Below are 27,860 nucleotides of genomic sequence, written 5' to 3' on the forward strand. Positions count from 1 at the left end.
GTGCTCCAGTCTTGGCTACCATTCTACGCAACATCAATAACAAGATAAACACCAAGCTGACAAATTCTGGACACCCCTCGTCGTCAGCCTCGCGGATCACGGATGACGCCTTCGTCATCCCAGAACACGTACGGATGCCGTAGATGTGTGCATCAGATCTCTCTTCTTGGGTATATTCACTGAGCTATAACAACCTGAATCCTCGCCATCCACATATCCATACATCCGCCCTTCCCTTTCTCTTGGCCTCCCCTCCCCCTGGGCAATGCCCGCCGGGGGGTTTAACCCCACGTCCCGCCACCACCACCCCCACGACCGCCCTTCCTCTGCGCACTAAGCCTCCAATCGTCTTCCCCAGCATACTTGTTATGCAGCGGCTGGATCCTCTCCGCCTGCTTCCTCTTGGATAACCGATCCGTCGGGGCGACCTTGAAGAACGTCGGCGCCGCGTCCACGAGCCACTTGGGCTCGATACTCGTCGTGCAGTGCATGTACTCCTTCGTCGTCAGCACGAGCGTGTGGTAAATGACCCACTCGGCCTGCTTCCCAAACAGCGCCGAGCTCGGGTGCAGGTAGACCGGCGTCCCCTCGATGAGTGTCTTGTACCCTTCCTGCGGATCCTTGCGCGCCGCGTTGCGGAAGAAGCCAGAGCACAGCGCCTGCCGCACAATCTGCGTGTGTCGCCCGCAGCTGACGACGGGGTGCCGGTACCGGTCCATGATCTTGACGAGCTGGTCGTGTACGTCCTTGGCGCGCTTCATGGACCTGGCCTGGATAAAGTTTTCAAAACACCACGGGCTCGAGTAGCTGCTCTGCTTCCACGAGTTGTAGACGTTGAGCAGTGTGAGGTGGTCGCCGTGCGGGTCGTGGAACTTTGCCTTCTTCTGATCCGCTTGCGATTGCTTCTCCTTGGGGCGGTAAAAGACGTTGGGCAAGTTAAGCATGGCGACGATGATGAGCATTTCGGCTGAGCATTTCATGTCGATGGAGATGATGAGCACCTTGGCCAGCGACGGTTCCATGGGGAAGTCTGCCATCTTTCGTCCCAGGCGCGTCAGCAGGCCCTCGTCGTCTAGAGCACTGAGCGCGTATAACTCTTCTAATGCTGTGAGCATAGTGTTGATTGGCGGAGGATCCATAAAGTCAAAGTGCAACAGGTCGTTGATACCCATGGCCTTGAGCATTAGAATGACGTGAGACAAATTTTGTCTTTGAATCTCGGGAATGGTCGTAGGCAACATCTCTGACTGGTATGCTGCTTCGGTGTATAGGCGGAAACACTTTCCAGGTCCGGTACGTCCGGCACGGCCAGCACGTTGATTCGCCTGGGCTTGCGAAATCGGGGTGACAACCAATGAATCCATGCCCAACTTGGGATCGTAGGCGTTCTGTTTGACGAAACCAGGGTCAACGACGAAGTAGATGTTATCGATGGTGATTGAAGTTTCGGCAATATTGGTTGCAATGACCACCTTTCGGCAACCAGGGGGCGCGGGATCGAAAATACGACTCTGCATTTCGTTGGGGAGTGCAGAGTACACGGGTAAGATGATAAGCTCTGGGACGTTGGGTCCTAGTGCTTTCATCCGCTCGTATAGAATCTCGGCCGATGTGTCGATTTCTTCCTGACCCGTCAAGAAAAGCAAGATATCTCCCGGAGGCTCGGTAAGGTGAATCTGCATGACGGTGACGAGCGCGGCATCGAGGTAGTCGGACTCGGGCTCGCGCGAGTATAAAACTTCGACGGGGAACGTGCGACCAGGGATGGTGAAAATGGGGCAGCCGTCAAAGTACGACGAGAATTTGTCGGCATCGAGGGTCGCTGATGTGGCAATGACCTTGAGATCCTTTCGACGCTTCATCGTCTTCTTCAGAAGCGCGAACAAGACATCCGTAGAAATGGTACGCTCGTGGGCCTCGTCGAGCATAATGACCGAGTAACGCCTCAGGTCGGGGTCGACGAGAATCTCACGCTGAAGCATACCGTCCGTCATATACTTGATCTTGGTCGCCGGGCTAGTCTTGTCTTCAAATCGAATCGTATAACCAACGGCCTCACCCAGCGGAGTGCCAACTTCCTCGGCCACACGCTTCGCAACAGACATGGCGGCGACACGTCTGGGCTGTGTGCAACCAATGACTCCGTCGTTGGCGAAGCCATCTTCGGCGAGGTATTGCGTAAGTTGTGTCGTCTTGCCTGAGCCAGTCTCTCCGATAACGACCATGACCTGATGCTCCCTGACAGCGTCCAAGAACTTCCGCCTAAAGGCGAACACGGGCAACGACTCTCGTTGGTCCTTGATGCTCATGTTTGTCCGCTTGCCAAATGCCTGGTCCTTTGGCGCCACCGCTCGCTTCCATTCCGGAACAGCATCGGGCTTGCTCTGGGCCATCTGTGACTTGGCGTTTCGCAGATCGCTGGCAAACTTGCGCTTGTCTGGGTCTGCCATAGGGTCGTTCCACTGCGCAGAGAGGTCGACCTTGGAGTCTTCCGCCGCCGCAGCCTCCGCTTCTTGTTGTTTCAACTCCTTTCTCTCCTTGGCCAGTGCAGTACCTGACATGGCAGCTCTGTTCATAGAGCCATCAGGCGCTTTGACAACTCGAATGGGTGATAATTCCAAGGATTGCTTCGTCTGACCGGCTAGGAACGGCGGTTCCTCCTCTCGAACCTCAATATCAACATCCTGTTCCAGCTCCAGCTCTCCGTCGCCCGTCAGCGTCGCGTTGTAGTCTTCTTCGAGGTCGGGGTAATCGGAAGCCTTGGCGACACCGGATGCAATCAGCTGACGAATCTCCCATCTCTCTGGCGATGTCATGCGCTTCTTCTGTCGGCGAGGTTGATGCTGTGGTGGCGGCATCGGTCCATCATCAAACATGTTTCCGTTTCGACCACCACCGCCACCCAAAGCTTGCATATTTGCACCCGAGGATATCCTGTCTTCAGGGTACAGATCCATGCCCGTCTCTTGATCCACCTCTTTCATCGATAGCCCTATCCTGTTTGCCTCAATATTGACGACCTTGACCTTGACATCCTGGCCCTTTTCTAACAAGTCGGACGGGTGATTAACCCGTTGGCCTTCCACCAGCCTGGAAATGTGAACCAATCCATCTACCTTGCCACGAACACCATGGAGGTTGACAAAGGCGCCAAAATCTTTGATACCAGTGACGTGTCCGCTATACACCTTGTGCAGCTGAGGCGCATCGTCGACTTCGGGCTCAGGCGCCCTCCTGAAGCGGCCATCGTCTTCGTCGTCGTAGTTGCGTCTCCGACTCCTCTGCTTCAGCGAAGGTCCGCTCTCGAAATCGTCGTGCTCCCGGGATCTCGACCGGTACTTGTCGCGCTTCCTCCGCTCCCTTGACCTTGACCTCCCCCTCCGCTTCCGCCGTGAATCGCGACCGTCATCTGGACTGCGGCTCCGCTTGCGCGAGTCCGATTTATCTTTCCGCGCCTTGCCCTCCAGGCCCTCCAACAGCGCCAACGTATCGTCAATGGCGTCGACGCCGTCGCCAATGCTATCGTACGCCACCGGCTTGTCGGGCACCGAGAGGCCTCGGAATATCTCATCCTTTTCTGCGGCGCTGCGGTGGTGGTGTTCGTCGCCGGTGCCGGCACCGTTGCTGTTCTTATTTGCTTTGCCCCTCATCTTTGGGTGCATGGTGAGCACCAGACGATCAACACTCTCGACTAAACTCGGGGGGAAGTCGGCGCCCATGCCGGCGAGCTTCTTCTTGAAGCCATCGTGGTCTTCGGCGTCGACTCGCTGGGCGATGATGAACTCGGCGAGCGTCTTGTCGGAAACGCCTAAATGGTTCTGCAGTTCGGATGTGACCTTGGACACGAGCGACAGAAGCTCGAGATTCAAGAGATCGTCCATAGTGGTCGAGAGTTAGGTAACCTGCGGGTGAATACAGGACCTCGGAAGTGCGATGGTCGCTGGTTGAGGCCTCAAAAAAGTCTAGATTGCTGCACGCTGCGCGCGCGACCGAGACATGACAGCACTAACAGGGAAGCATCGGAGAAAGCACTTTCCGCTCCGATGTCGCCCCACTAAATACCTGGAACCGCCACCCGACCCGGTGTTCTCGGTCAGGTACGTATTGTTTGCGGGACGGGACATGGAGGTCTGCCAAAAACCTCTCGAGCTACCTTATTATTGATGATTGACCTTCTGATGCTTGTCCATAGATGAATGAAGTAGGCGCCATCACTTGAATATGTTGTTCTAGAAAACAGAGTTGTAGCCATGTCTTGCATATGGATATTCTGCAGCCTTCTCCTCGTTTAAACTCCCTATTCGCGTCACTTTCTCGTTGATTTCTGTTCGGTCTTGAATATCCTCTCCATATCTCTTACCATCAGACTTATCATAAATGAAGATGCTCAAAGGTAACTTGGTGAAAGAGAACTAACAAGCAAAGGACGAGCGCGTAGATATGACGGGGAGTCAGAGGCGTTGACAGCGAGAGAGAGAGAGAGAGCCAAAGCAGACCTTGGAACCAACATGAGAAGGTGTGTAGAGCCACCGACCTGTCTCGAAGCTCTAAACAAGTACCGAATTCTCGGCGGTGGAGCTCCAGAAGATATCGCTCCACAGTCTCCAGAACAGAGTCTCCTAGAGTTTCCATCTCAGTTCAATTATTCGCGATGGTTCAGATCAGTACCGTAGATCCAGAACAGTGCATTACTTTGTAGAATTATGTGTACTATATACTATTACTAGACTTGGGCTGTGCTTGAGCCAGGGGATCGTGCCATGACAACTGCTTGACGATACCGCTACTTCCGAGCATTCGTCACGCCCAATTTCCTTCACTTGAACGTCAATCCACCCTCCCGCATTGCCCGAGCAACATCTGGATGTGGGGTTCCCGCAATCTTAGTAGGTGTCGTCCGTGTTCTACCTGTGCAGCCAGCCTGCATTGGCTCCATGCAGGGTCCATAGTTGATGCTGGGTAACCTTTGGGTTCCCTGTCGTTAGCACAGGGCAGTGATACGATTGACTACGAAGCAATAGACGCGCATATTGTAAGAATAAAGTAATGGTATTAAATGAATTTGCAAGGTATCCCCGACGCCTGGTGTGATGATGATATATCTCAAGGTCGTTATCATGGATGCGAGCCTGTTGTCCTCCTCAGGAGTGGCTTCTAATTCGCACCAAAGTCCGCTCGGCTGTATCTGGGTATTGTATTCGTTGAGCAAACCGTGCTCGTCTGTTGCCTGCTGGCAGATGATGGTCTTTGTTTATCGCACAAATCATGGCCTGCAAAAACTTTTGGTGGCTATGCTGCGGAAGCCGAGGACCGGTAGCCTCTGTGCCCCGAGCACCTTCTATCGAGCCGGCAGGAGAGAAGGCCTGGGCCTCACTCTTCCTTTTCCATCTCTTCGAATATCTTGATCAAACTCCGCACACCCTTGAGTGCGTTTTCGTCAGGACCCTGGCCGGGGGTCCACTGCGCGTGGGCGAAATCGATAAGTTTCAAAGTGAAAACCTTGGACAGTTGGTCGTCGTCGTCGTCGTCGGAGTCTGAAGCGTCACCGTCATCAGGAATGTGAATCGTCACACGGTCTTCCTCGATCAGCTCGATGCCACTATCGACGCGGAGGGTAGTTCTACCAGGCTTCTCGCCATCCGCCTGAAGCTTGGCCTCAACCGCGGCCTCGATACCGTCGACGGCCGCATTGTTCAGCGCAATGGCTTCCCTGAGCTTGTCGCCATCTCCCTCAAAGACAAACAGCAAGCTGGCCGAGTACATCCTGCTCTCTTCCGAGGAGAGAACACGTTCAACGTTTCGCAGATCGTGGAGGAAAGCCGAGACAACGGCGCGCGCTAGGTCGTCATCGATACCGGCGGCCTTGTTGAAGATGAATTTGCGGAAGTTTTCGACAACGTTATCGGTGTTTACGTAGGTGCGACCATAGTCCTTGTCGTATACCTTATAGTCGTTGTGGTCCAGCTCGGACTTCATGGTTGAGCCGCGCCATACTTTCATACCGGCGATCCTGAAGCCCAGGGGGGCGTGTGTGGTCTTGCTCGTGATGTCGTCGAATCTACGCTTCTTCTCGGCAGGCGCATCGTCGGCCCACAGCCTGACGCCCAACTTGACGTCGAGGAAGTTGGGCGATGCAAAACCCCAGCCCGAGTTGTTAAGAACGACCGACTGATCAGTCTTGATTTTCTTTGACTTGTTCTGCACCCACTTTCCATTCTCCTGGTGCGAATCGGCCGGGGGCTGTCCGGTAACAGAGGTTTCGAGCTCCTTCTTAGCCTCGGGTGAAGCGACAGGACCGGGAACGCCGTCTTCGACAGAGCTGAGTTCGAAAGGGTCAACGAGGCTCAAGGTTCCCCAGAATTCAGGCATTAATTCTTTGAAGTCGGAATGCGCGGGGTCTGAGTATGCGGATTGGTAAAAGTCGAGCTCTGCCTGCGTGCAGGGCTTGATGAACATGGTGCCATCGGCAGTGGTCATGGTTCCAGCACTGAAGGCGGCAAACTAATGTTAGAGTTTTGCCTTTTTCATAGCGCTTCGCAGCGCACCTCGTCGGCAAAGGGTGGCGCCAAAGACGAGGTACGCGAGGCAAAGGAATTACTTACTGGCCAGCAACAGTATGATCGTAATCGATAAGATCAGAGAGATCAGGGAGGTTAGGGATCTTTGTTTTGCTCATCTTGTATGCGCTGGGGAAGTTTGAAGAATTAGAGAGGATCGGTGTGTGTCGAAGAGTGTTTATGGGCTATTCGCTTTCCCAGGGGATATCCTAGATGTGCCTGGCGCGTCAAAGTCGGGGTAACTGGAAAGTTTTGCAACGGATGTGATGCCAGATGGTCGTAGCGCGGCGTGGCGAACTGGTTTGTATCTGCGCGAGTCTGTCTTCTTGGCTTTCTATTTCTTTGGCGCTGTCTCTTGAGTAGATGTCGGAAAACGGCAGTCGGGACGGCTTGGCAAGGGAAGCGAATGGAGGCGCGAGGTTAGTGGATCGGCAGTGTTGAGAACTTGAGAAGAAACGAGGCTCCAGTGTCGAGATGAAGGGGACGGGGAGAGGTTAAAATGCAGCTGGTCTGGTCCGGAGGTGTGGGAGGGAGGCCGGTGACAAGGGAACAAGGTTAGATGACAGGAGGGGGGAGGAGGAAGAAGGAGGCGTAGTCACGAATACACGATGAATGAATGAGTGTGTTTGGTAGGCGCTGGCAGCCAAATTGATTTGGGCGCGAGAGCGAGATTGAGAATGCCATTCGCGAAAGGGTACGTACCTCCTCGGCAGTGTAGTGTTGTACCTCGAACTGATTTCAGGTACTGTGATGCCCACAGATGGAGTGTCAGGTACTTTCAGCAGCACAAGGTACTTTTTACAGTGGATCGCCGCGCCCCATCCCCCCCAAGGTCTGAGGGAGGGTTTTATTGAGTACGTATCTTCGGAGTACGGAGTACCTCCCTAAAGTACCTGACGTTGCGTGAACAGCATTAGGTGCCACCTATTGGCGGACAAAAGAAGGCAATCAGCGCTGTTCTCTCTCCTCCAACTCGGCCTGAGAAGATCACGGATGGAAGAACAAGGACACAACGTCGCAAAGGTGCTGGTGGCAGCAGCAGGCATGATTTACCACGGGGTAAGGTGGATGGCACGGGATGGAACGAAGGGGAAAAGGGACCAGAATAAACGCAAAAAGACAACCACCCCGCTGCCCGCTGTTCTGTTCTCAGGGACCTCTTCCCATCCATCGAAACGACGCTACTTCGTCTTCCGCCCCCCTCCACCCTCCAGGCCCTGTGTGCCCCTCCAAAAAAAGACCCTTGCCGGCCGTTGCGGGAATCCCACGTTGGAACCGAAAAGGTGGCGGAAGCTGCGAATCTTGCTCAGCCACATCACCAATGAACTCGTCCAAAGTTCCTCTCTCTCACCTTTTTGCTTCAATTCAGCCCTTTTCCTCTCAAAGTCCGCCTTGTCCAGCCGCTGGCCCATGTCGCTCACACATCCAGGCGCACACATGAACGAACCACTGGCATCCCACACTCGAGCCACTCCGTGAGCCATGGGCCTCAACCGCCTGTCCCACAGTCGGCCGAGTGCCTTACTCAAGTTCCTAGTCTCTCCCCATCTGTTCAACCTTGCTCCAAAGTTCCAACATGGGTCTGAACAGGCGCAGCTCATCTTCCCTTTACTACGTATTCGCACGACACAGCAAGTCGAGGCTTTGATCAAAGGCGTCGTTGCCAACGAGCTAAGCTAAACCCCCCCCCCCCCCCCCTGGTCGTCAATAGACTGAGGTATCTATCTGTGACCTCGCTTACAGCGTATCTTTCCGAGTCTGACTCTGGCTTCCATGGAAACTTCGCTCTCGACTTGTCGAATTTGAATGACCTGGACGGTATGACTGTGTCTTGTGAATCGGCGGCGACATTCCACGAAATACCAGTAGCGAGTTTCGCCATGGCCGAAGATCTGGATCACACCGTTGGACAGGTTCGTCACGATACCGTCCACCAACACCACCACCAAAATGGTGCATCGCCTCGCCTGTGATATCCAAATCGAACCAACAGCCCGTATCTATCTTTTTCTACAATACCACTAGCTACTCGGGTCATTTCGTGTTGGCTGCATTCAATAGTCTCACCGCTGCCTCTCCAGCGCACGAGAAGTTCCCCTCCCGCTCTCCTGTGACAGGACCGAATCATGTCAGCTGGGCTTTCCACGCAGCAAATGGAATATGCAGCCCGCCGCCTTGGTCAGTCATCATCCATCCTCCTCCTCTTCCTCCTCCTGCGGCGCACGCCATACGAAATGCGACGGGACTTGTCATGCATGATGATTGTCAACTCCGCCTCACGTTTTTCGCCTCAAAGAAGCGAAAAGCCGCGCTGCAAATGCAAGTCATCCTACAATTCCAATGATATTGTGCCGCGTCCCACGTAGGCACGTACGGCACGCAGACTTCCCACCAACCCGCCGCGCTTTCACGTTGCAAACCCCTGAGCAACCCAGACTCTCGGAGACAATTGGCTCGCCGTCTGCGTTTGTCTGGAAGATCGTTTGCAGTAGGCCTCCGATAATTGGGAGTGCCTGAGGTGATTGGGTCGCATGGTTTCTCACATCAGGCAAAGTTTAGATCGATTCTGCCATCTGCGCATGTTGTTTCTTAGGATAAGACGGTATCCCATGCTGTTTAGCAACATTTGGATTGTGTCAGCGCGGAACAGAAACCGGCTTGAGAATGCATCTCTTACTAGAAGTACAGTTCTCTTTAAATGTGCTCTGATGTGAGTTGTAAGGTGAGGAAGGTGGCGATACAGTCTGCCTCCTTCTTTTCTAAGTGGAAAGTGGAGGAGCATAGAATTCAAAGTGGAAAGAACGAGAAACGCGCCTTCTCTGTATAGGTAGATACCTAGTCCGTACTTGCCTCGCTCTCCAGCGGACTATTCAAGACTTCAATCCCTAACGTGAATGAATTGCTTCTGCTCTTCTTCTTCACTTCCAATACAATCAACCTGATCCTCTCCGCTTCATTCTCAAACATCTTGGGGACTTGCTCTTCCTCTTCTCATGCAATAAGACATCCATCTCCAACATAAACAAGAACATCACAACAACATGGCAGGCAAAAAGGCCAGCACAGCTGACCGCGGCCCAACTGCCATGCACAAGTATCGCGGCACTGGCTTCGAGGGTATATTTCATTGGGTAATGATTGATCGCGGCTGTGCTTTGCTGACTGGGTCTCACAGAATTCTATGCCGACCCTCCCATGACTCCTGCCGAAGCCCAAGAGGAGCGCGAGAATGTCTACAGCCTGTAAGCGATTCTTGTCATTCTTCACTAGTCCTGGGCAATCACTGACGTGGGCTTACAGAGACCTGAACTTCGCCGAGTAAGACTATTCCTTACTCATATGGCCATTTACCTTCCAACTAACGAACAGAAAGACGCATCCAATCATGCATCCAGCGCTACCGCGCTCGCCGCCGTTTAGGTGCTTCCGATCAGATCTTCAACAAGTATCTCTTTCTGGGGGGCATCGACTCCACCCCTCGCATGTTTGGCGGCAACATTGATGCCGATCTCAAGGACATGACACCGGCTGAGAAGCGGGAGGCAACGGCCATTGACATGGTTCACAGCTCCGGCGGTGGCGCTCGCTTCTACAACGACGATGATCCTGAAGGTTGGGATGTCGACTTTGTCGGTGTAGTCGCGGGTTTCTGCTCCGAGACTCTGCCCAAAGAGATGGCCTGGAATTACGCGCACATGGGCAAGGCGGTTGGCCTGATTGAGAACTTTCTCACCTACATCCTCCAGCATGATGTATGCCCGGAGTATGACGCCAATGTCAAGGAAGCTCTGGATCTCTGCCAAAAGGCCAAAGTCGACCTACCGTTGTCTCACCAAGCTCTCCTCCGGTTCCCTGGTCAATTCAACCTGGCGCTGTCGGAGCTGTTTTGCAAGGACTTTTACTTCTTCGGAGACCGCGATGAGTTCCAGCGTCCAGAAGATTTCTCCCCCGAAGCCGTCTTTAAGGTTACCATGGCAATAACTGCCACCAAGGAGCAGTATGATGCCGCTACCAGTGGCCTGAAAGATGGCACCATTGAGGTCATCGGCGAGGAGGAGTGCAGCGTCGAGATCATCTCTATTCACCGGCCCACAAACGAGTCGCGCAAACTCACCCGGAGCATCCTCTTAGGCAAGGGACATCGATTTGAGCCCGTTGGAATAATTGTCACGAAGCCCTGCGTCATTGAGGATGGCTATGACTATGGAGACGACATCAGTTTGTCTGACGGACAGCGAGATACCTTCTATCTGGAAGACTCAGTCCTGCAGCGTCTGAAGCCAGGCTTCAAGCTACAACTCTGCGTCTGCGAGCTCAACATTGGCATCAAGTTCATCAAGCAGGCTGGTCAGGTCCTCGTGGAGTGGTATAGCTTCCTGCCGCAGAACCTCATGCGACACTACAAGGAGCCCGTACCCAATGAGCGCCCTGCCCCTTCGGCCATCAAGGTAGACGAGGAGACTGGGAAGGAGAACACGATTGGGAAATAGGTGCCTGCGAATATTCGTCGAGATAGACAGAACAATAGCTGGCTATCACCACGTTAGTACCAGAGTTGACCCTGTCACAGGGAGAACGGAGGTCACTGGATAGAAGGCTCACGAGCAAGGTTACGGCTTGAGGCTGAAAACGGGTCATTGAATTAGACTTCCTCCGAGGTAGCTACGTCACGGAGGCATCGGCGTTTCGGAAAGATTGGACCAAGATACCCCTTCATATAGATGAATTTAGAGGATTTAGTGCCTAGTGTATATGGATAATGCAGTGATACATCCCACCAGTGTCTCGCGTAAAACTCGTGCAAAACGTGATTACTTCGTCAAACCCCCCAACTCCACATGGCAACGGGATCCAAAATTCCTCGCGCTCATACAACCCAGAACCAATTTACAATAACCGCAAGTAGAATAACAAGCCGGGCAAGCCTAAGCGAAGAAAGCCAGAAAAGCTGTAAAGAATAGACAGAAATTCAGGTAGCAGAGGATAGAACCAGCAGCAGCAAAGTCAAAGACTTCACAACGCCACTGTAGTATGCCAATCCTGCTCTAATCCCGGGTCTGAATCTTGTTATCTCCAGCCACGACCTCAGCATAGCTAGGCGGCACGGCACCATCGCTGCTTCCCTCCCCAGCACCCTGCTGCTCAGAGTACTGCTGCTGAGGCTGCTGCTGAGGCTGCTGCTGCGGCTGTCTGGAGGACCCCCCGGCGTTGTTGCTGTTGTTCGTAGTACCGTATCCGACGGCGCCGCCGCCCTTGCCGTTGTGCTGCGAGGGGCGGGGCTGCTGACGGGGTTGCTGGGTGTGAGGACCGTTACCGTTGCCGTTGCCGTGGACAAAGACGTATGTGACGCGGCCGTTGCCGCCCTCGCGATCCTGTTGAGGGACGGAGTCGTATTCGTAGTCTGGCTCGGGAAACTTGGCGATGATGTACCAGGCGTGGATGAGTCCTGGGATGTAGCCTAGGAGGCAGAGGAGGATGTTGATTATCGAGTCTGCGCCGCAGATCCCGCGCTTTACCCAGACTGTAAAAGAGCAAACCGTGTTAGATATGGTTCGATGCGCGATGGGGGAGTTTGTGGGAATGCGCTGGAATGCGCGATTGCGGGGGACGTACCTGGGAGAGGCGGGAAGAGGAGGGCCAGGAGGCCGAGGAAGATGTCTGCGGAACACATTCTGACGGGCGTGATGCTCGTGTATATGTGTGGATGGAGTGGTGGAAAGAGACTCGCGGGGGTCTCTGCGGTGTTGTTGTAGTGATTTAAATCGTCGCTTTTCCTGGAGGATGCCTTTGCAAAAGAGTAAATGGTGGGTGACTGGATGGTGCAAATAAGGTGACGTTTGCGCCTCTTTGCCTCTCAAGGTTTCGGTCCCGCAGGCTCAGGTGAGGTCAGCAGGCAGCGAAGTAATTGAGCCGGGTACGGTTGGTACGTAACGGGTGGTACGGGTGGCGGAGCTGGGGTGAGGCGCGAGCGGCTGGTGAGGCGTGGGGGGCTTGCGTAATTGTTGCTGGTTTAGGTCCGAGGTAAGACGGCGAGATGATTGGTTGTTGCGGAAGAACATGCCCCCGAGGCGGAGGCAGCCGGGGGGATATGAAGTGGGTTGCACAGGTTCCTGAGGGGCATCGCCGCACAGGGGTGGGTGGATCCCTGGATCGTGCGCTTTTGCCGATGTTTCTGGACTTTTGCAGCTGCTTCTGATAGTCATGTGCCTTTGATGATTACCGCACTCATTCTTCAAAGTCTTTATCGAATGAAGTCCTGTCGATGTCAATACAACTACCTAAAAGTTTGTAATCTCTCGGAGAAGTATCCGCGATGCGCACAATTTCCTCACTCCCGCTAAACCTGGGAGAATATGCAGGAACATGGAAGCCGCATGCGACAGCGACGACGGCCCTGAGAATCGCAGCCCCGCCAAATAAACCCCCGCCAGGTGTGGGAAGCTCCCGCACGGACCATTCCAGCATCCCCCAGCCGTGATGTCAAGGTCCCCCAATTGAAATTCCCAGTGTACGCGTTGGCGGCCACTTTCCACGACTCTAATTATTGCATTTTGGACGATTTTTCGACCCTCCAGAAGTCGCAACGCCTACTAGTCTCAGTGCTCGACGCCCTATGATTTTTGAATAATCCAACCATGTCGATCCCCGGTTTGGGCCACCTCGTGGCGCCAGTAAGCAAAAAAAAAAAAAAACACCGTCTCCTCTTGAAACCACATCGAGAGAGCTTAAGAACCCAGCTAACACACCCACCCACCACAGCAACCGACGTCCGCGAACCAAACCCGCACAATCCGCCTCCAGCCCTTCTGGGAATGGCGCTTCCAAGTCGCCTTCGACACCCAAATCACCCTCAAACTCCTCTCCGGCACGGCTGAAAAAGACGGCACCGAACTCGCCCTCCAGCACATCTACACCTTTGCCGGCACCAGATCCAAGATCCTCACCCTGCAAGGATGCGAGCTCGAGGTCGAGGGCGTTCTGGCAGACGAGTCCGTCGCAGAGTACGCCAAACCGCAAGACTCGCCCGCAAACTCGGTCTTGAACCTACACTTCCAGCTCACCGCCATGCGCCAGCGCGCCGCCGCCGAGAGGAGGGAAGGCCCGAGGATCGCCGTCTGTGGGCCGCCTACGACGGGGAAGACGAGCTTGACGAGGACGCTGACGAGTTATGCTGCAAGAGTGGGCGCGCAGCCGTTGGTGGTGAATACGGATCCCAAGGAGGGAATGCTGAGTTTGCCCGGGACATTGAGCGCCAGCGTCGTCGGGTCGTTGTTGGATGTTGAAGCTGTTGATGGGTGGGGTACTACGCCGACGAGCGGACCGAGTCAGGTGCCGGTGAAGTTGCCGCTGGTATACTACTATGGCCATGCGAGCTCTGAGGAGGACCCGGCGAAGTACAAGGAGCTCGTGAGTAAGATGGCGGCGACTGTGACGTCGAGGCTGGGGCAGGATCCTGAGGTCAAGGGGTCGGGTATGATTATCGATACGCCGGCCGTGACGGAGACCAACCAGGTTGGTATGGAGAACTTTGTGCATGTTGTGGAGGAGCTCTCGGGTATGTTTCCACCTTCCCTTGCGGCACTGTTTCTTTTTGCGGGTGCTAACAGAGGACAGTCAACATCATCATTGTGCTGGGCTCAGCGAGTCTCAACGCCGAAATTGCTAAACGCTTCTCAATGGAAAGGACCAGCCTCGGCGAGCAGTACAGTATCCTCCTCTTGGAAAAGTCAGAAGGCGTGGTAGAGCGCGACGTGGGCTACACGCAACAGGCTTGCGAGGCGTCCATTAAGGAGTACTTCTTCGGCAGCATCGGCCAGACGCTCAGTCCCGCCACGCAGCAAGTTGACTTTGACAGCCTGACGATATACAAACTAGGAGACGGTAAGTTATCGTCTTTCAAACGCCTCTGTTTCCTGGGAGAAACCTCTGAGAAGCAAAGACCATCATTTACTGACTCTGCTTGCCCAACTAGACGCCATGTACGGCGGTGGTGCCGACGAGAGCCTGATGCGCGTGGACCCGGCGCAGCTCCTGGCCCATTGGACACTGGCCATCGTCTACGCCTCGGTCAAGGATTCGCCAGAGACGATATGGACGGCTAATGTGATGGGGTATGTGTACATTGCCGACATTGACAAGGAGAAGCGCAAGTTGAGGATTCTGGCGCCGGTGAGCGGTCGACTGGGGGATAGGCCGCTGTTGATGGGCAAGTGGCCCGAGCCGTTTATCAACCTATTGGGTTAGGACATTTTCAATGATACCACTTTACATCGCCATTGCTGCCAAGGCTTTTGCTGTCTCTCTGCTACTCTACAGCCTTGTTTCTGGTATTTCAAATTATTACTGCCTGCTCGATTACGAGTCAGCTCTTCGTATTTGCCAGCTTTTGAGCAAACAACTTTCCAGGTTCTGTAGGATGAGGCTCAGCTAGTCTCTTCTTCTCGTACCGGCCAAAGACTCAATCACTCTTTCCAACTGGAGAGTCTACGCAGCTCGGACGCCATTCGTACCTAGTTCTGGTTTAGTTGCCTTGTCCAGACTTGAGACACTTTCCCTCTGTTGAGTTTTCTCTGACCACAGCCACCAACGCCGACAATCACTGAACAGAGTTGTGAGTTATACAGTTGCATGTCTTTAGCCAATATACATCTTAGTTGGACGCCACCAACATAACATCAGAAACCCCTTTCCGCCCGACAGACATTAAGCCAACTGTTCAAGTACCAATTCGACTTATCATTAGTTGCGTTTTCGTTAGCGCAGATATAACTCAAGCGTCAAGCCTGATGAAAAGGAAACGTTAGATCACCACATCTATATATCTGCAAGGAATGACTGGCAGGTTGAGAGTAAGGACTGATGAGTGATCAACTTCGATGACGATTAGGCTCGGCTTTCGCCTCGGCAAACGCCCTTGGCCATCAGGTACTTAGACTTGAAAGACCTAGAGGACTTGCTGAGCGCCATTATTGGAACTAGGTCTCTCATTCGTCTCTCTCTAATTGCCACGCCATGTCTTATAGTCGAAGCAAATATTCCATCTTTTCAGCAGCCAAACTCTAAGCTTCAACAGCTTTTGCCAAACACTAACTCAACTAAAGGCCCAGGCTTGAGTCTTTCCAACCCCCCTGCAACCGGACTCAGAGGAGTTGTCATGCGCCTATGACAGCTCGCGAGACTCGGCCCAAGACTCATAATATGCAGGCGCCATGTGTCAGAGTAACAGCAAACATCGCGCCAGTTTGATAGCGAGACTCCGTGCTCACCAGCTTTTCAACCGCCGACTCGACTCTGAGCTACATTCTGTGGACCAGACAACCCCCCATTATTAGTTTCGAAGGGAGGGAGGTCGTATCCAGCCATTGGCGTCAAGCGCCAATGACAACATTCGATCTCTCTTTCGTCTTATGAAAGGTCACATACGCCAAGTCTTGAGATCCAAGCAACCGTTGTGCTTTCCAAAAACCAGGCTGCGAGATGTTCCACCGCTTCGCGCCCTGCACTCCCTTTTTGGGTTTTAATGCCCCATCATCGAGCTGCAAGTAAGACTGCGCGTTGGGAGCGGCCCACGTCAAATGTTACGATGGAGCCTTGGACTATCACTATATAATTGAGGGTTCATCCCCCCCTTCCCTGTTGCTCTGCCGGTGGAGACCATGAGCGTGGGTTAAATTACACTGGCTCACGCCTCAAGCCTGTCCACAGCCTGGTCTGTTGTCACTGAAACTTAGAATATCTTCAATTCAGTTCTTCTATCGCGTAGTCCCTGCCATGGAAACATTGTCATCGCTCTTGAGGGACAGACTCGGGCAGCAACCTCCGCTACCTCTTCGGAAACAAAAGAAGAAGTCAACCCCCAAAGTCGACGTGTATAATCTCCACCCGACAGGCTGGGAATCCGACCCAGAAGACGAATACCACCGTCTCTGCACGCTCGACTACTGCTCCGGCACAATCTAATGCGCCTACGCCCTCTTCTTCAAACTCAACCCAGAAGCAGACAAACACAAAATCGTCGAGGTCCTCAAGCAAGGCCTTGAAATCACACTCAGCCAATGCCGCCGCCTCTGCGGGACACTGAAAGAACATCCCGAAGGCAGCGGAGAAGGCGAACTGTGCTTCCACAAGAGGCGTGACGACACGGTCGAGTTCCACGTCCAGTGGCTCGACGGCACCAACACCAACGACAATGACAACGGTGATGAAAAGTACCCCTCCTATGCCGACTTTGAACGCCAGCACTTCAGCACCCGCGCCTTCGGCCCCGACCTGAACCTATGGTGCGTCGCGCCCATGACGCCCGCCGAAAAACCCTCCAACCGTCCAGAGAACAAGCCCAAGGCGGCCTCCTTCAAAGCGAGCTTTATCCCCGGCGACGGGCTGGTGTTGATGATGATGCACCACCACCTCGCCAACGACGTCACGGGGTGGGCGGGCGAACTTCACCAGCTGGCCGAGAACTGTGCCGCCATCTGGGCTGCATCGGCGTCGGCGTCGGGTGTGACGGTCACTAGCGCTGCTACGCTGCCGGAGCTGCCTCCGTGGGACCCCGCGTGCCTGGACCTCTCGCGCGTCACGGCCCCGGACCCGCCCGCTGATCAACTTGTTGACGGACCGCCTCGTCCGTCGCGACATCCTGATCAGAGGGCTGCTTCAAGGTTGCTTTTCCATATTCCGCGGAGTAAGTTGCTTGAGTTGAAGCGGTTGGCGACACCAGTCCCGGCCCCGGCTGCGGATGAAAGCACCAGCGACAACTGCAACTGGATCTCAAGCTACGATGCTCTTAATGCGTACCTATTGAGAGTCTTGCTGAAGCACAAAGCCCGATTGCACAAGTCTGATCCAGAGGCGCTCGTTGAATGGGTTGAGGCTGTGGATGTGAGGAGACGGCTGTGCGATGCTTCGGGGAAGCCGATGCCGGCGCGCACGCAGGGAAATGTGATTGCCGTTGCTATCGCGTCGAGAAGTACTCAGATTGTACCGCAGTTTACAATCAAGGATATTGTTGAGGAGGCACCTTTTCCCAAACTTGCGTGGTGGGTTTACATATTTACTTCCCCTTCTTTCCGCCGCGGATCTCGCCCAACCAACATTTGACTTGCACCAAATGAACGCGAGAAATTGAAAGTCACTGACAGTCTCCTCCAGGTACATCCGCCAACTCACAAACAGCATCACGCCAACCGCCATAGGCGCAATGCTATCCGGCATCGCCCACATCCGCAACAAGCTAACCCTCTACGCCGGCTCCGACACCTTCCCGCCCACGACCCTCCTCGTCACAGACTGGCGTGACGCCGACCCGTACACCGCGGATTTCGGTTTCGGCTGCCCTAGCGGGTTCCGGTGTCCGTGGGACTCTGTGACGGGAGGGCTCGTGGTGATTTACCCGCCGCGTCCTGCGGCTGTGGGCGAGAGTCCCAGTGGAGAGGACGAGGGGAACGAGATCTCGTTGGCGGTTGAGAAGGAGCTTGTGTGGGATTTGCTTGCGGATCCGAAGTGGAATCGGATGTTTGAGTTTAGAGGGGTTGAGGTTGAGGATGAGTGACGGGGAGAGTAGGGTGGTGGATGTGAGGGCGAGGGGGTTTGGATTTGATCATTCTAAAGCATGCTTGCAGATAGTTTCCTGTGATTGAGTGCCTTCAGTACGATGGGCATACTCCATAAAGCCACAGTTTGCGATACTTGGGCGCGATTTTGAGAGCGTGCTCCTCTTTTCCGTTATCACGGTAGACTTAGTGAGAGAGAAGAACTATGATCAAAGTATCTCATACGCTTCCATGAGAACCAGTAGCAACAATGAGTTGAAAACCCAAGCCCCTCAGTGACAAAAGATGACAGGCAGGCGACAGAAAACACCAGCAGAAAAGAGAACCGCCAAAAAGATAACCCGAAGAATAACTTGGTCAATCGCGGTGAGGATTTGAGCCTCACGCGGGGGTCGAACCCGCAACCTTGAGATTAAGAGTCTCACGCTCTACCGATTGAGCTAGCAAGGCGGGTTATTGATTGTTGAGGGACAAGGCTTCGTGCGGTACTATGGAGGAAGTCGGGTGGGGTTAGCAGGTGTGTGTGCATGAGCAGGTCTCGCTCGGTCGGTCCGAAATCTCGATGACTTCGTCCGTGAAAAATTTTCTCTCGTCCGCCTGCTCGGGAAATGTGGATCAAATCGGGGTAAAGATGGCTGCGTTTTCCAATGTTGGAGAAATGTGCTCCGTGCGGAGGAACCCACCCCGGCCCGTCCTCTACGGTTCCGGCCTGGACAGATCGTTCCTTTGATTTCTTGGCGTTGTCTTACTCGGAGCCAGGCTTTCTCCCATACACCACGATCCTTCACGAGTCAGTAATCTGCCCCAGGTCGCAACCATCAGATAACTGAAAACACAAAATGACAACTCACATGGGCCAGTATGCATGAATACTCCGGTCCCCGACATCTTTCCTTGCCTGGGCGGCCAACACGTTCACCTCGTCCAACTTCCAGCCCAGCCCGCGAGTCAGCGCCGCCATGAGAAACCCTTGCAGCCCTGTTGTGATGTTCTCGTAGTTCCAGGCACCGAGCTCTTTGAACTTTGCGTGTCGCGGCCACGTATTGCTGGGCCACTTGAAGCGCAGTTCCGACACGTCGACGAAGCCGGCGGCCTCTAGCATGGGCTTGAGTGCGTCGAGGTCGACAAAGGCGTGGTCCGTCTTGGCTGCCGCCTCACCGAGGTGCTTCATGGACTGATAGAGAGCGTGCTCCTCCTTCAGGGTGTCGTCGTCAGAAAGGGGTAGGCCGAATTCCTGGAGCTCGAGCCAGCCGCCGGGTGTAAGATTTCTGTGATGATGCATCAGAGCCTGGCCTGCAGAGAAGGAACTATGTCTGTAACTACTCGAAAGATTGGCGGATGTATTCCTCCCACTTGGAGATGCTAGAGTTCATCATTCGGCTGTGGATGTAGTCGAACGGACGCGAGTAAGTCCAGCTGTCCTCGATGTCGTCGACTTCGAACTTGACATTAGGCGGTACACTGTATACGTTGTCAGTAACATGCTTGGGGTGAAAGCGGTTGGAAATACTGACAATTGCGGTTGGATGGGTGACAGATCGACGCCAGTGACCTGCGATATCAGCATAAGAAGAATATAGGCCATACTATTGTGTCAACACCAACCTCGGCCCCAGGATGCTCGTCTCCAAAGTCCATGGCCCAGATGCCGGTTCCCGTTCCCAGGTCCAATACGCGGCCAACGTTGGATTCGGGCTCGTTTGGGGGCGACAGCCCGAGTTTGCCTTCGAAAGAGAGGTCAAAGATGTGGTGTTGAAGGTCTGTGGGCGTTCGCTCAGTATCAGTCTTGTGAACGGAGGTGGTGTTCGGCAAAACTAACCCAGTCTCTCGTTTTCCTCTTCGTCGTTTGGAAAGTGGTACTCTCACAGGGTGTCAGTGAAGGAGCAAAGAGCATGCTGAAGCGTCACTACTGACTCCCGTCGCGGAACTTATGATAAGTGCGGCCATTCTCTTTGCGATAGTTGAGAATTGAGCTGTTCAAGCTTGCGGTTGAGGAGGTTCCATCCTACGGCAACTATCAGTCACCAAAGCACCTTAGCGAGGACATACAGGAATCGTACGTTGCCGACATCTCCCAGAGAGGAGTCGTTGTCGTTGAAGTCATCTGGTTCCACCACGACGTCTTGTGCTGGCGTAGCCATATCAAAGATGATTCAACTCTACGGTCTGAGTCCTTTACGTAGTAATTGGCCCCAACGGTGAAGTAGAAGCAGTTCAATCGTCGACACGGGGATGGAGCGGTGCGATGAATTGCGCAAGCCATCAAGCGGGGTCCTCCTGGAATGTTGGGATACCTGATGTCACTACTCAGGCACCCTGAGGGAGGGGGATTCGACTGCTTCCAGCCAACGACATGTCTTAGCTAGGATCGACCGACGAATCCAAAGATGGGATAGGGCGAGATTAGGGCGATGCAGCTTTGAGGTTCAAGGTGCGTCTTGAGAGGTGTCGAATGCAGGTTAGCCGTTGGGAGTATTCCAGGAGCCAGGTCAACACCGCGGATGCGCCGGTAGACCCTGGGCGAGTTGCTGCAATGGAAGTGACGCAACTGAAGTCTGTGTCGTGGCCCAATCAGAGTTACCGGGGAAGCAGCGAAGGATGCAAGCCAACAGCCACTTTGCATGGCTCAGCTACCAGTCTCTGATGGGTTTCGTGTGATGGGGATGCCGGAGTGTTCGCCGCCCGAGAGGCTCCTCTTCGGATACGGAAGACCAAACTAGTGAGCAGTGTCAATTGAGAATGGAAGTTCGCATCGACAATTCCACATCAGATGGTGCTCTAGCTGCGATATGGGACTGCTGGGTATCCTTTCCTTGAAAGCTTCATCAAGGGACCGCAGCGTATTGCATCCTGGACGTTATCATTTCATGTTCTCCATTGTGGTATGGATTCTCGACAGCATCGGGGTATTATTCCGAAGTTGAATTGCAACTATCAATGCTCCGTGGAAGTCTGCCGTGATCTAATCCGTCATCGATCCTGTGACGCGTACCTGTCATTGAGCATCTGCGGGAACAAGAGAACCTGGCGCATTCCGGGTTGCATAAGGCGGAACTAGCTTTTTGCGCGGCAATTTTTCTCTTCATGGCCTCTGGAATAAATTCGGTGATGAGATGAAGATGCGATTCACAAGGTCTCGCCCGATGGAGGAGGGAGGGACACCTCGTCATCGGTGAGGAGATAACGATAAGATGGCCCATCCATAAGCGATAAGATAAGATAGGCTTCGCCAGCAGCCAGGGGCGCCTCACCAGCTCAGCTCAGGGCAGTAGAGTGGACCTCGGGAGGCCTTGGATCCCCCGAAGCTGCCAAAAGAGCACTGTACAGGAGAGCCCCTGTGCTGTAGGAAAGTCAATTCCTCCTCACAGGGCACCGCTTGGCTGGTCCTCGCAACTTCGCGAAACTCTGCTGAACATTTGACATCCAACGACATCTGTCTTCTTCTTGGCATATTGTCTTGACAATGCCACGGGAAAATCATTCTTCTCCACAGATGACATTCAACACAGGAATCGGCATGAAATTTAGCCCGTCGTGTTCCTTTTACGTCACGTCGTGAAGCAACGTTACTCGAGGTTGCCCCTTTCAAGGATCTCGCCCAGGCAGCACTACGGATTCCCAAACCTCCTTTTACGAGATGTGAACACCACGCTGCGAGGCTTAGATCAGGTATTACATATGGCCGTACTAGACAGTTGACGGGAAGTTCATGCTGTGAGGCGGGCCAAACATCCATCCGCACCATGTCCTCAGAGTACGACTTCTCTCACATTCAACCCCAGAGAAATGGGTTTGGATTTTGGGTCACCGTGGAGTCGAACCTATCTTCGCGAATAATAGGAGAACTTTCGCTTCAAACGGCCCATCATCGGACAGACCACACCGTTGACAGCCTCTCCCGTTTCGCAATGCTAGTCTCAGCCAGACCAAAGACAACAGACGAATGAGCTGCTATTACGGGCTTGGACCGCACGCTACCTGTGAAGATGGGGAAACCTGGATCGTCGGAAGATCGTGACAGGGGAGGGGCTCCCGTGCAATGCAGAATTTCTACGGATACCATATTTTGCTTATTTTCTTCTGCACTGAGGTAAGTCAACGACTCTCTTTCTGCAGCTGTCGGTGGCCCTGGTTCAGGGGCTCGAGAGCGCGTTTAGGCCCGTTTGCCGTTCTCCGATGTTTCGTCCCATCCGAAACATTAGCACGACAGGGACGGCCTCGTCTGCGACCCAGTTCTCCAACGTCAGCCTCGACAACCTCACTGGTCCACGCCGCGCCATGGTCTCTGATCATCTGGTCTCATGGGGTTTCGACGGCATCAGGATCGCCGGGTGGCGGTCCCGAATCGTGATAGCATTCCTACGCAACGAAAAGAGAAAGATGTTGGTCATTCAGCTGCATTTTCTGGTTGCTCACTTGCTCAGCCTCAGTTGCAGAAACGTGCCCCTGTGACAGACCTGCGTCGCATCTTTGACTGACCTGGTTGACAGGCGGGAAGCATCAGCAAGCGCGAAGAGCCCTAGCAAGCGTGCAGGAATGTTCGGATCGATATATCATCGTCAAAGCATGGAGAGACGGAGGACATACTTAAGATGGCAGATATCCGCGAGCTGGACTTGAATCTTACTCAAAGCGCCAGCATCGATCACTTTCATCTCATTCTTGTATTAGTTATACTCCAGTACTTTGACAGTACTTCATTCTCTTCTTACTCTCATTACATCATGGTTCGCTTCTCTCTTGCTGCAGCACTCTGTGAGTTCTCTCTCCCGCACCTCCCGTCTCCGGGTCGTTGTCACCCCAATATCCAGCTTTGACTAACATACCCCAGTCGCTGCCTCTGCCCTTGCAATCCCCAGCCCCCTGACACCAGACCCATCTGGTGACAAAAACGTCGGCAATGGCAACGGCGTCCAGTTCATCGGCGGAGCCTGCCTCAACAGCAAAGACTGCGCCTCGACCTGCTGCGCAACCCTGAACGGCGCCGGCATCTGCTCCGGACTCGGAGCTCAGTTCCAAGCAGGCAAAACAGGATGTGGATTCGGTGATGGTGGCACTGCTGCTGGCCCCGCTGCGTCCCAAGGAGCAGGCCAGGCCACACCGTCCATGGAGGCAGCCGCTGGGAGTGGAGGCGGCGCCGGATCAGGGACCTCGTCGAATGTGGGTGCCGGTAACGGCCAGCAGTTCATCACGGGGCAATGTTTGTCTGACGCGGACTGCACCTCGGGGTGCTGCAATGGTCCCAAGGGTGCTTGTGCCGCTAGAGCCGTCGCAACAGAAAATGGCAAGGCGGGGTGCGGCTTCACCGGCACGGGAGCGGGTGCTGCCACTGGCTCCACCGGCGGCGGCGCCGCGGCTGAGGCTGCGGCGCCGCCTCAAGCTGCTCCGTCTGCAGGTGCAGGTGCAGGCTCTGCTGCAGGTGCTGGCTCTTCGGGCGCTCCTGGCTCACAGAATGTTGGCAAAGGAAATGGGCAGCAATTCATCACCGGCCAATGTCTGTCGAACGCAGACTGTGCTTCTGGATGCTGTGCCGGGCCCAAGGGAGTATGCTCAGCGACGGCGGTTGCTAATGAGGGCGGGAAAACTGGATGCGGATTTACGGCGGCATGATTTGATGACAAACTTGAAAATTAGTATGAGTACAGCGGATGTAGACAGTCTTGGGGTGATCACTTTCTGTATGCTAGGTAAATTGAGATGATACCATTGAGAGGCCTCACCGCAACCTGTCTAAGTAGGTACGTGTGAAAGAAAAGAGTGCTTGATCTAGTGTTCCATGAATCTAGCGAGCGATTCCTAAGCCGGTACCATCCTCGCATTACCTTAGTCATTACACATGAGGTTGGAAATATCTCCTACATACTTGTTTCTTAGAAACATTAAGTGAGATAATATAGTTGAACTTGATTTGAGAAGGCTATGTAGACACCTATTGAAATTCAAGGCTAATGGAGATACCAGTTTGGACTACGCCTGTAGGTTAATCCTTCCTCCAAGCCTTCTCGCCAAGCCAGCGAGTCAACCTCACAGCATTCACATCGACTATCCGATTAAACACATCGCTCGCCCAGAACAGCGCCAGTGTGTTCACCAAAGAGCCCCAGAAGAACGCAAGCGCGTACGCACTCCATGCCTTGTTCACCATCTCAGCACCAGCAGCGGCGTTACCACCTTCCGTGAGCACCTTGGCCTGGGCACCAGCGAGCTGCAGCGCAGTGTGCGCTGGTGATAGCCACCTGACGCCAACCATGTGATTGATGGCGCCGTGCCATAGATACAACGAGTAGGAAATCTGTCCGAGGTACTGGGCGAAACTGGTGGTAAAGGGGCGTTGGAGGAGAGGTTCGGCTGTTTGTGCTTCGGCCTCTGTGGAAGAGAACGCAGCCGTCGCAAGCTCTTCTTTTTCGTTGTCATCGAGGTCTGATCTTGTCTGGTGCCAGGGCAGCCGGATATTGCGACCCCTGAGAATCATGGCCTTTAGGTTGAACGATACATGTACGGCCGGGGAGTACATCATGGCGAAGATGAAGATGATGGCACCAATCGAGTTCCAGAACAGTTGGGTGCGGTCGCCCATGGCCTTGTAGTAGTCCGGTACCCATTGCGAGATCGTGATGAAGCCAGGGGTCGAGGCACCGTAGTACTCGGGATAGGAGAAGAGATGCAGACCGAGGAAGAAAAGGGCCATTGTGCCGACGTGGCGGATAATGTGGAAGGATTTTGAGCCGACTCTTTTGACAACGCGCAGTTTGTGACTAGGGAGCTCGTCTTCGGGTATCTCTGCTATCTTCGGGGCTGCGTTGGGGAGAATAATGGAGAGCTCTGCGAGAAGGAGCCCGGCACAGAAGAGAGCTTGGTCCCAATCACCGATACGGACTAACCAGATTGCAACGCCTGTGACGCCGACCATGTGGATCCATCTCTTTGCTCGAGCGAAAATAAGCAAGAGGAAGAAAACGAGCAGCGAGCCCTTGAATTCGACGGGGATTGTCCAGAGATGCCCATCGTACTCGCTTCCCTTCATATTCTCCCGATTGACGATAACTCGGAAAGGGTTCATCAAGTCCACCGTACTCCAGAACCAGTGGTGTAACTGCTGGTCGAGAGTCGGGCCCCGGGGAGGTACAGATGCTCCCGAAGGATCTCGTGTGTACTCCCCTCCATATACCAAGAGGGCAATAATAAACGTCGACGCGAAGATAGGGAGGTATAGTCGAAACGGGCGGCGGAATGCTGAGCCGGCCAATGCGCTAAACGCCTGATCCATCTTCCCCTTGTGGATCATTGTGAGCGTCTTGAGCGTAAGGACGAAGCCCGAGATAACGAAGAAGACGGTAACGCTGGCGCGGCCGGAGTGTAGGGAGCGGATGATGGGCATTTGCCAGAACATATCGTGGCCGAGGCCATAGCCCCAGCGGAGGTCGGGGTACCAGAGGTAGGAGAAGTGGAAGATGTAGACCACGAAGGCTGCGACGCCGCGCAGACCGTCTAGGTACGCTGTTGGGCCCAATTTCTTTGACTTCGGGCGCTGGGCCGAGGATGTTGTGAAGTAGTTGAAGGGGCTGACGAAGAATGTGGGGAGAAAGAGAAAGACGAATGGCTTCAATGTGGTGAGGAGTGTGAGGAGGCGATCCGTCCATGTTAGGTCGCCCCCGAGGTGAAGGTGTTCGTTGAGAAATGATGACACTGAGTTTCTTGCCGATCTCACTGAGATCAGGAAGGGGTACTCGTGCTTTTCCATGTCGATGATGTCGTCCAGCGATTCTGTTGACGGCGAGGCTCGGCCATCTTCCTCTCCGGCGATGAGGGAATGTCGCTCATGAGTGTCCCGTGGAGGATGCGAGAATGGGTTTGTGAACCGCATGATGAAAAATGATGGCCCAGCACCCTGTTCAAAGATGAAGTGTCCCTTGGCTAGGGTTGTGGAGAGAGCAGAGTCGATAATTAGGGGGCGAGATAAGTAGTACTTTGGAGGTCGAAAAAGGTAGTTCCAGACTTGTTATACAAGCTTTGACAGGCTGCCGGCGCAGTGTGTATGTAATGATCGTCCACCTTGAGCCTCATCTGTACAAGTGCGGGATGAAATGCTGCGTGCCGACGTCCACGCACCTAGTATTAAGCCGTAAATGACGATGCCCTCTCTGTATCCGTGACTGATTAGCGACGATGGCCAGAACGCAAGCCGAATCAAAATCCGTCTCGACTCTGAGCCACAAGCCTCTATAGGGAAAGCCTTTCGCATCGGTGACCTGTGGCAGCTTTTGGAGTGAGGCGAGTGATGCGTCTGGTGTAAGTGCGTATAAGTCAGCCAGTATGAAAGCGTGGTGCCTTCGGGTAGGCCGATCTGCTTGAGGAACGTTGTTTGCAGCAAGCTAAAAGTGGCGGTAGATCGAGGCCATTAGATCAGAAATCGTTAGAACCGGGCACTTTATCTATGTCATTTCAGCTTCCCGAATAGAGTTGACGCTTTCGTTCGGACGGGCTGACACCTCACACTGAATAAGTTGGGGTGAAACCTGAAAGTGGAAATCGGCTTGTGTCGTCTTGTCTATTTGACAGGGCGGAACCCGGTGGCAGGTGTCTTACCTTGCCAAGTCAAGACCAATTGAAAAGTCGTGACTCGGGCTCGGGGGGTTAAAAGAACTTGCCAAATAATCTATGAGGAGGAAAGTAGGGCCCAAGGTATTCTTTCGAGCTTTCCGCAACTTTGCATTTCAAAACCAAACAACAATCATCTCTGAGACTTAAAATCCGTGGAATTCGCGGTCCGAACTGTTGACTCAGACATCCAGACCAAAATGGCAGATGAACACATGCCTGTGAAAAAGCTTAGACCAAAACAGGACGTTGACTTGGCATTGGCGTGAATCGGCCGGAGGCGCTTTTTGTCTCACAATAGCTTGGCCCTGTCTCTTATTCGCGCCGAAGACGTTCTATTTATTCCGATTCCGAACTGCCAGTCGCTGGTAGCGGCATAGGTCTCGCAATAAGACTTGATGATTTCCGGTTATGTGTAACCATGGACCGCGAGCCACTGACACCCTGATTTTAAGATGCCCGTTAAAGCTGTCATTCTGCCCGTGTGAGTAGCGGGCATCCCACAAAGTGACATCACATCAGGGTGCCAGTTTTCAATGTCGCCAAAGCTCATATTCGACTCAGAAGTGAGATCGGGAATCAAAGAAGGATTCAATGAGCCATGGCCCATGGCCTTAGGGAGTCGGGTCCCCTTCCGGATAGAAGCTCTTTGGTAAAGGAGCGGACTCATCCAGGATGCCTGGCCGAACCTTTCGATGCTGAATGCGTTTAAAGTTAGGGGGCCTGGACCGACACTTACTTCCGCCAGATTTTATGAAGGACAAGGTCACACGAAGAATAACGACCGCATTGTTCAAACGCCTCCGTCCTGCGGCTTCAGATACGGTTGCACACGCAGCCATGTGTGGAAGCCTCATGGAATCGGGATGAAAAAGGTTTCTGGGAGACACTAGGTACTTACACGTAGGCGCCATTCTCCTTTTGGTTTTCTGGAATCGGATTGATATTCGAGTCAAAAGAGGCGTAATCAGAATTCAAGGCGCCTTCCTACAAAAGATCTCATATGTAATCAGGATTGAGGAGTCAGGGAGCATACGTTCAATGTTCCTCAAAAGCAACGCGGCTTACGATACACTTGGGGCTGAGGTGGCTAGTGTATGCCGATGCTCGATCGCTCGCTCGACTTCCTGCTTCCAACGAAAGCATGGGGCCTCAT

At 53.8% G+C, this 27,860-nt stretch overlaps 11 protein-coding genes and 1 non-coding gene across 12 annotated transcripts; 5 read left to right on the plus strand and 7 right to left on the minus strand.

Moving 5' to 3' along the window:
* Nucleotides 1–4,132: 4,132 nt before the first annotated feature.
* BDP55DRAFT_685819 (uncharacterized protein) lies at nucleotides 4,133–4,663 on the minus strand. The gene has a single exon (XM_060576478.1). The coding sequence runs from the start codon at nucleotides 4,630–4,632 to the stop codon at nucleotides 4,372–4,374; it is 261 nt and encodes an 86-aa protein (XP_060422142.1). The 5' UTR covers nucleotides 4,633–4,663; the 3' UTR covers nucleotides 4,133–4,371.
* A 707-nt stretch (nucleotides 4,664–5,370) lies between these two features.
* Nucleotides 5,371–6,676, minus strand: BDP55DRAFT_567343 (inositol polyphosphate kinase; the record flags this gene model as incomplete). The annotated part of the gene is made up of 2 exons (XM_060570584.1): nucleotides 5,371–6,487; nucleotides 6,603–6,676. The coding sequence occupies 2 exons, from the start codon at nucleotides 6,674–6,676 to the stop codon at nucleotides 5,371–5,373; spliced, it is 1,191 nt and encodes a 396-aa protein (XP_060422143.1).
* A 546-nt stretch (nucleotides 6,677–7,222) lies between these two features.
* Nucleotides 7,223–8,255, plus strand: BDP55DRAFT_439259 (uncharacterized protein). The gene is made up of 2 exons (XM_060567575.1): nucleotides 7,223–7,411; nucleotides 7,469–8,255. Exons 1-2 carry the CDS (start codon nucleotides 7,308–7,310, stop codon nucleotides 8,034–8,036), a joined length of 672 nt encoding a protein of 223 aa, XP_060422144.1. The 5' UTR covers nucleotides 7,223–7,307; the 3' UTR covers nucleotides 8,037–8,255.
* Nucleotides 8,256–9,752: 1,497 nt separating this feature from the next.
* BDP55DRAFT_567395 (argonaute siRNA chaperone complex subunit Arb1) lies at nucleotides 9,753–11,047 on the plus strand (the record flags this gene model as incomplete). The annotated part of the gene is made up of 3 exons (XM_060570588.1): nucleotides 9,753–9,799; nucleotides 9,858–9,875; nucleotides 9,931–11,047. The coding sequence occupies 3 exons, from the start codon at nucleotides 9,753–9,755 to the stop codon at nucleotides 11,045–11,047; spliced, it is 1,182 nt and encodes a 393-aa protein (XP_060422145.1).
* Nucleotides 11,048–11,602: 555 nt separating this feature from the next.
* On the minus strand, nucleotides 11,603–12,228 carry BDP55DRAFT_567353 (uncharacterized protein; the record flags this gene model as incomplete). The annotated part of the gene is made up of 2 exons (XM_060570586.1): nucleotides 11,603–12,078; nucleotides 12,171–12,228. The coding sequence occupies 2 exons, from the start codon at nucleotides 12,226–12,228 to the stop codon at nucleotides 11,603–11,605; spliced, it is 534 nt and encodes a 177-aa protein (XP_060422146.1).
* A 786-nt stretch (nucleotides 12,229–13,014) lies between these two features.
* Nucleotides 13,015–14,921, plus strand: BDP55DRAFT_439371 (pre-mRNA cleavage complex II protein Clp1). Its single transcript, XM_060567576.1, has 4 exons — nucleotides 13,015–13,228; nucleotides 13,317–14,112; nucleotides 14,172–14,438; nucleotides 14,530–14,921. Exons 1-4 carry the CDS (start codon nucleotides 13,193–13,195, stop codon nucleotides 14,799–14,801), a joined length of 1,371 nt encoding a protein of 456 aa, XP_060422147.1. The 5' UTR covers nucleotides 13,015–13,192; the 3' UTR covers nucleotides 14,802–14,921.
* An 845-nt stretch (nucleotides 14,922–15,766) lies between these two features.
* BDP55DRAFT_699021 (uncharacterized protein) lies at nucleotides 15,767–18,105 on the plus strand (the record flags this gene model as incomplete). The annotated part of the gene is made up of 4 exons (XM_060577849.1): nucleotides 15,767–15,776; nucleotides 16,420–16,479; nucleotides 16,552–17,593; nucleotides 17,706–18,105. 4 exons carry the CDS (start codon nucleotides 15,767–15,769, stop codon nucleotides 18,103–18,105), a joined length of 1,512 nt encoding a protein of 503 aa, XP_060422148.1.
* Nucleotides 18,106–18,483: 378 nt separating this feature from the next.
* On the minus strand, nucleotides 18,484–18,556 carry BDP55DRAFT_t327. Its single transcript has one exon. It is a non-coding gene; the product is annotated as a tRNA-Lys (tRNA).
* A 397-nt stretch (nucleotides 18,557–18,953) lies between these two features.
* BDP55DRAFT_734952 (S-adenosyl-L-methionine-dependent methyltransferase) lies at nucleotides 18,954–20,247 on the minus strand (the record flags this gene model as incomplete). The annotated part of the gene is made up of 7 exons (XM_060580267.1): nucleotides 18,954–19,374; nucleotides 19,430–19,567; nucleotides 19,621–19,658; nucleotides 19,712–19,866; nucleotides 19,926–19,967; nucleotides 20,021–20,111; nucleotides 20,167–20,247. 7 exons carry the CDS (start codon nucleotides 20,245–20,247, stop codon nucleotides 18,954–18,956), a joined length of 966 nt encoding a protein of 321 aa, XP_060422149.1.
* A 2,695-nt stretch (nucleotides 20,248–22,942) lies between these two features.
* Nucleotides 22,943–23,716, plus strand: BDP55DRAFT_567370 (uncharacterized protein; the record flags this gene model as incomplete). The annotated part of the gene is made up of 2 exons (XM_060570587.1): nucleotides 22,943–23,231; nucleotides 23,514–23,716. Coding segments are annotated over 2 exons (492 nt in total), but the record flags the coding sequence as incomplete, so codon positions are not given.
* A 388-nt stretch (nucleotides 23,717–24,104) lies between these two features.
* On the minus strand, nucleotides 24,105–25,619 carry BDP55DRAFT_517325 (acyltransferase 3; the record flags this gene model as incomplete). The annotated part of the gene is made up of 3 exons (XM_060567749.1): nucleotides 24,105–24,239; nucleotides 24,291–24,470; nucleotides 24,606–25,619. Coding segments are annotated over 3 exons (1,329 nt in total), but the record flags the coding sequence as incomplete, so codon positions are not given.
* A 1,494-nt stretch (nucleotides 25,620–27,113) lies between these two features.
* BDP55DRAFT_638787 (uncharacterized protein) lies at nucleotides 27,114–27,850 on the minus strand (the record flags this gene model as incomplete). Its single annotated transcript, XM_060573157.1, has 4 exons — nucleotides 27,114–27,402; nucleotides 27,444–27,512; nucleotides 27,606–27,691; nucleotides 27,773–27,850. 4 exons carry the CDS (start codon nucleotides 27,848–27,850, stop codon nucleotides 27,114–27,116), a joined length of 522 nt encoding a protein of 173 aa, XP_060422152.1.
* Nucleotides 27,851–27,860: the final 10 nt, after the last annotated feature.

Source organism: Colletotrichum godetiae (genome assembly GCF_030913485.1).
Source record: "Colletotrichum godetiae strain CBS 193.32 chromosome Unknown BDP55scaffold_94, whole genome shotgun sequence".
Lineage (NCBI taxonomy): Eukaryota > Fungi > Ascomycota > Sordariomycetes > Glomerellales > Glomerellaceae > Colletotrichum > Colletotrichum godetiae.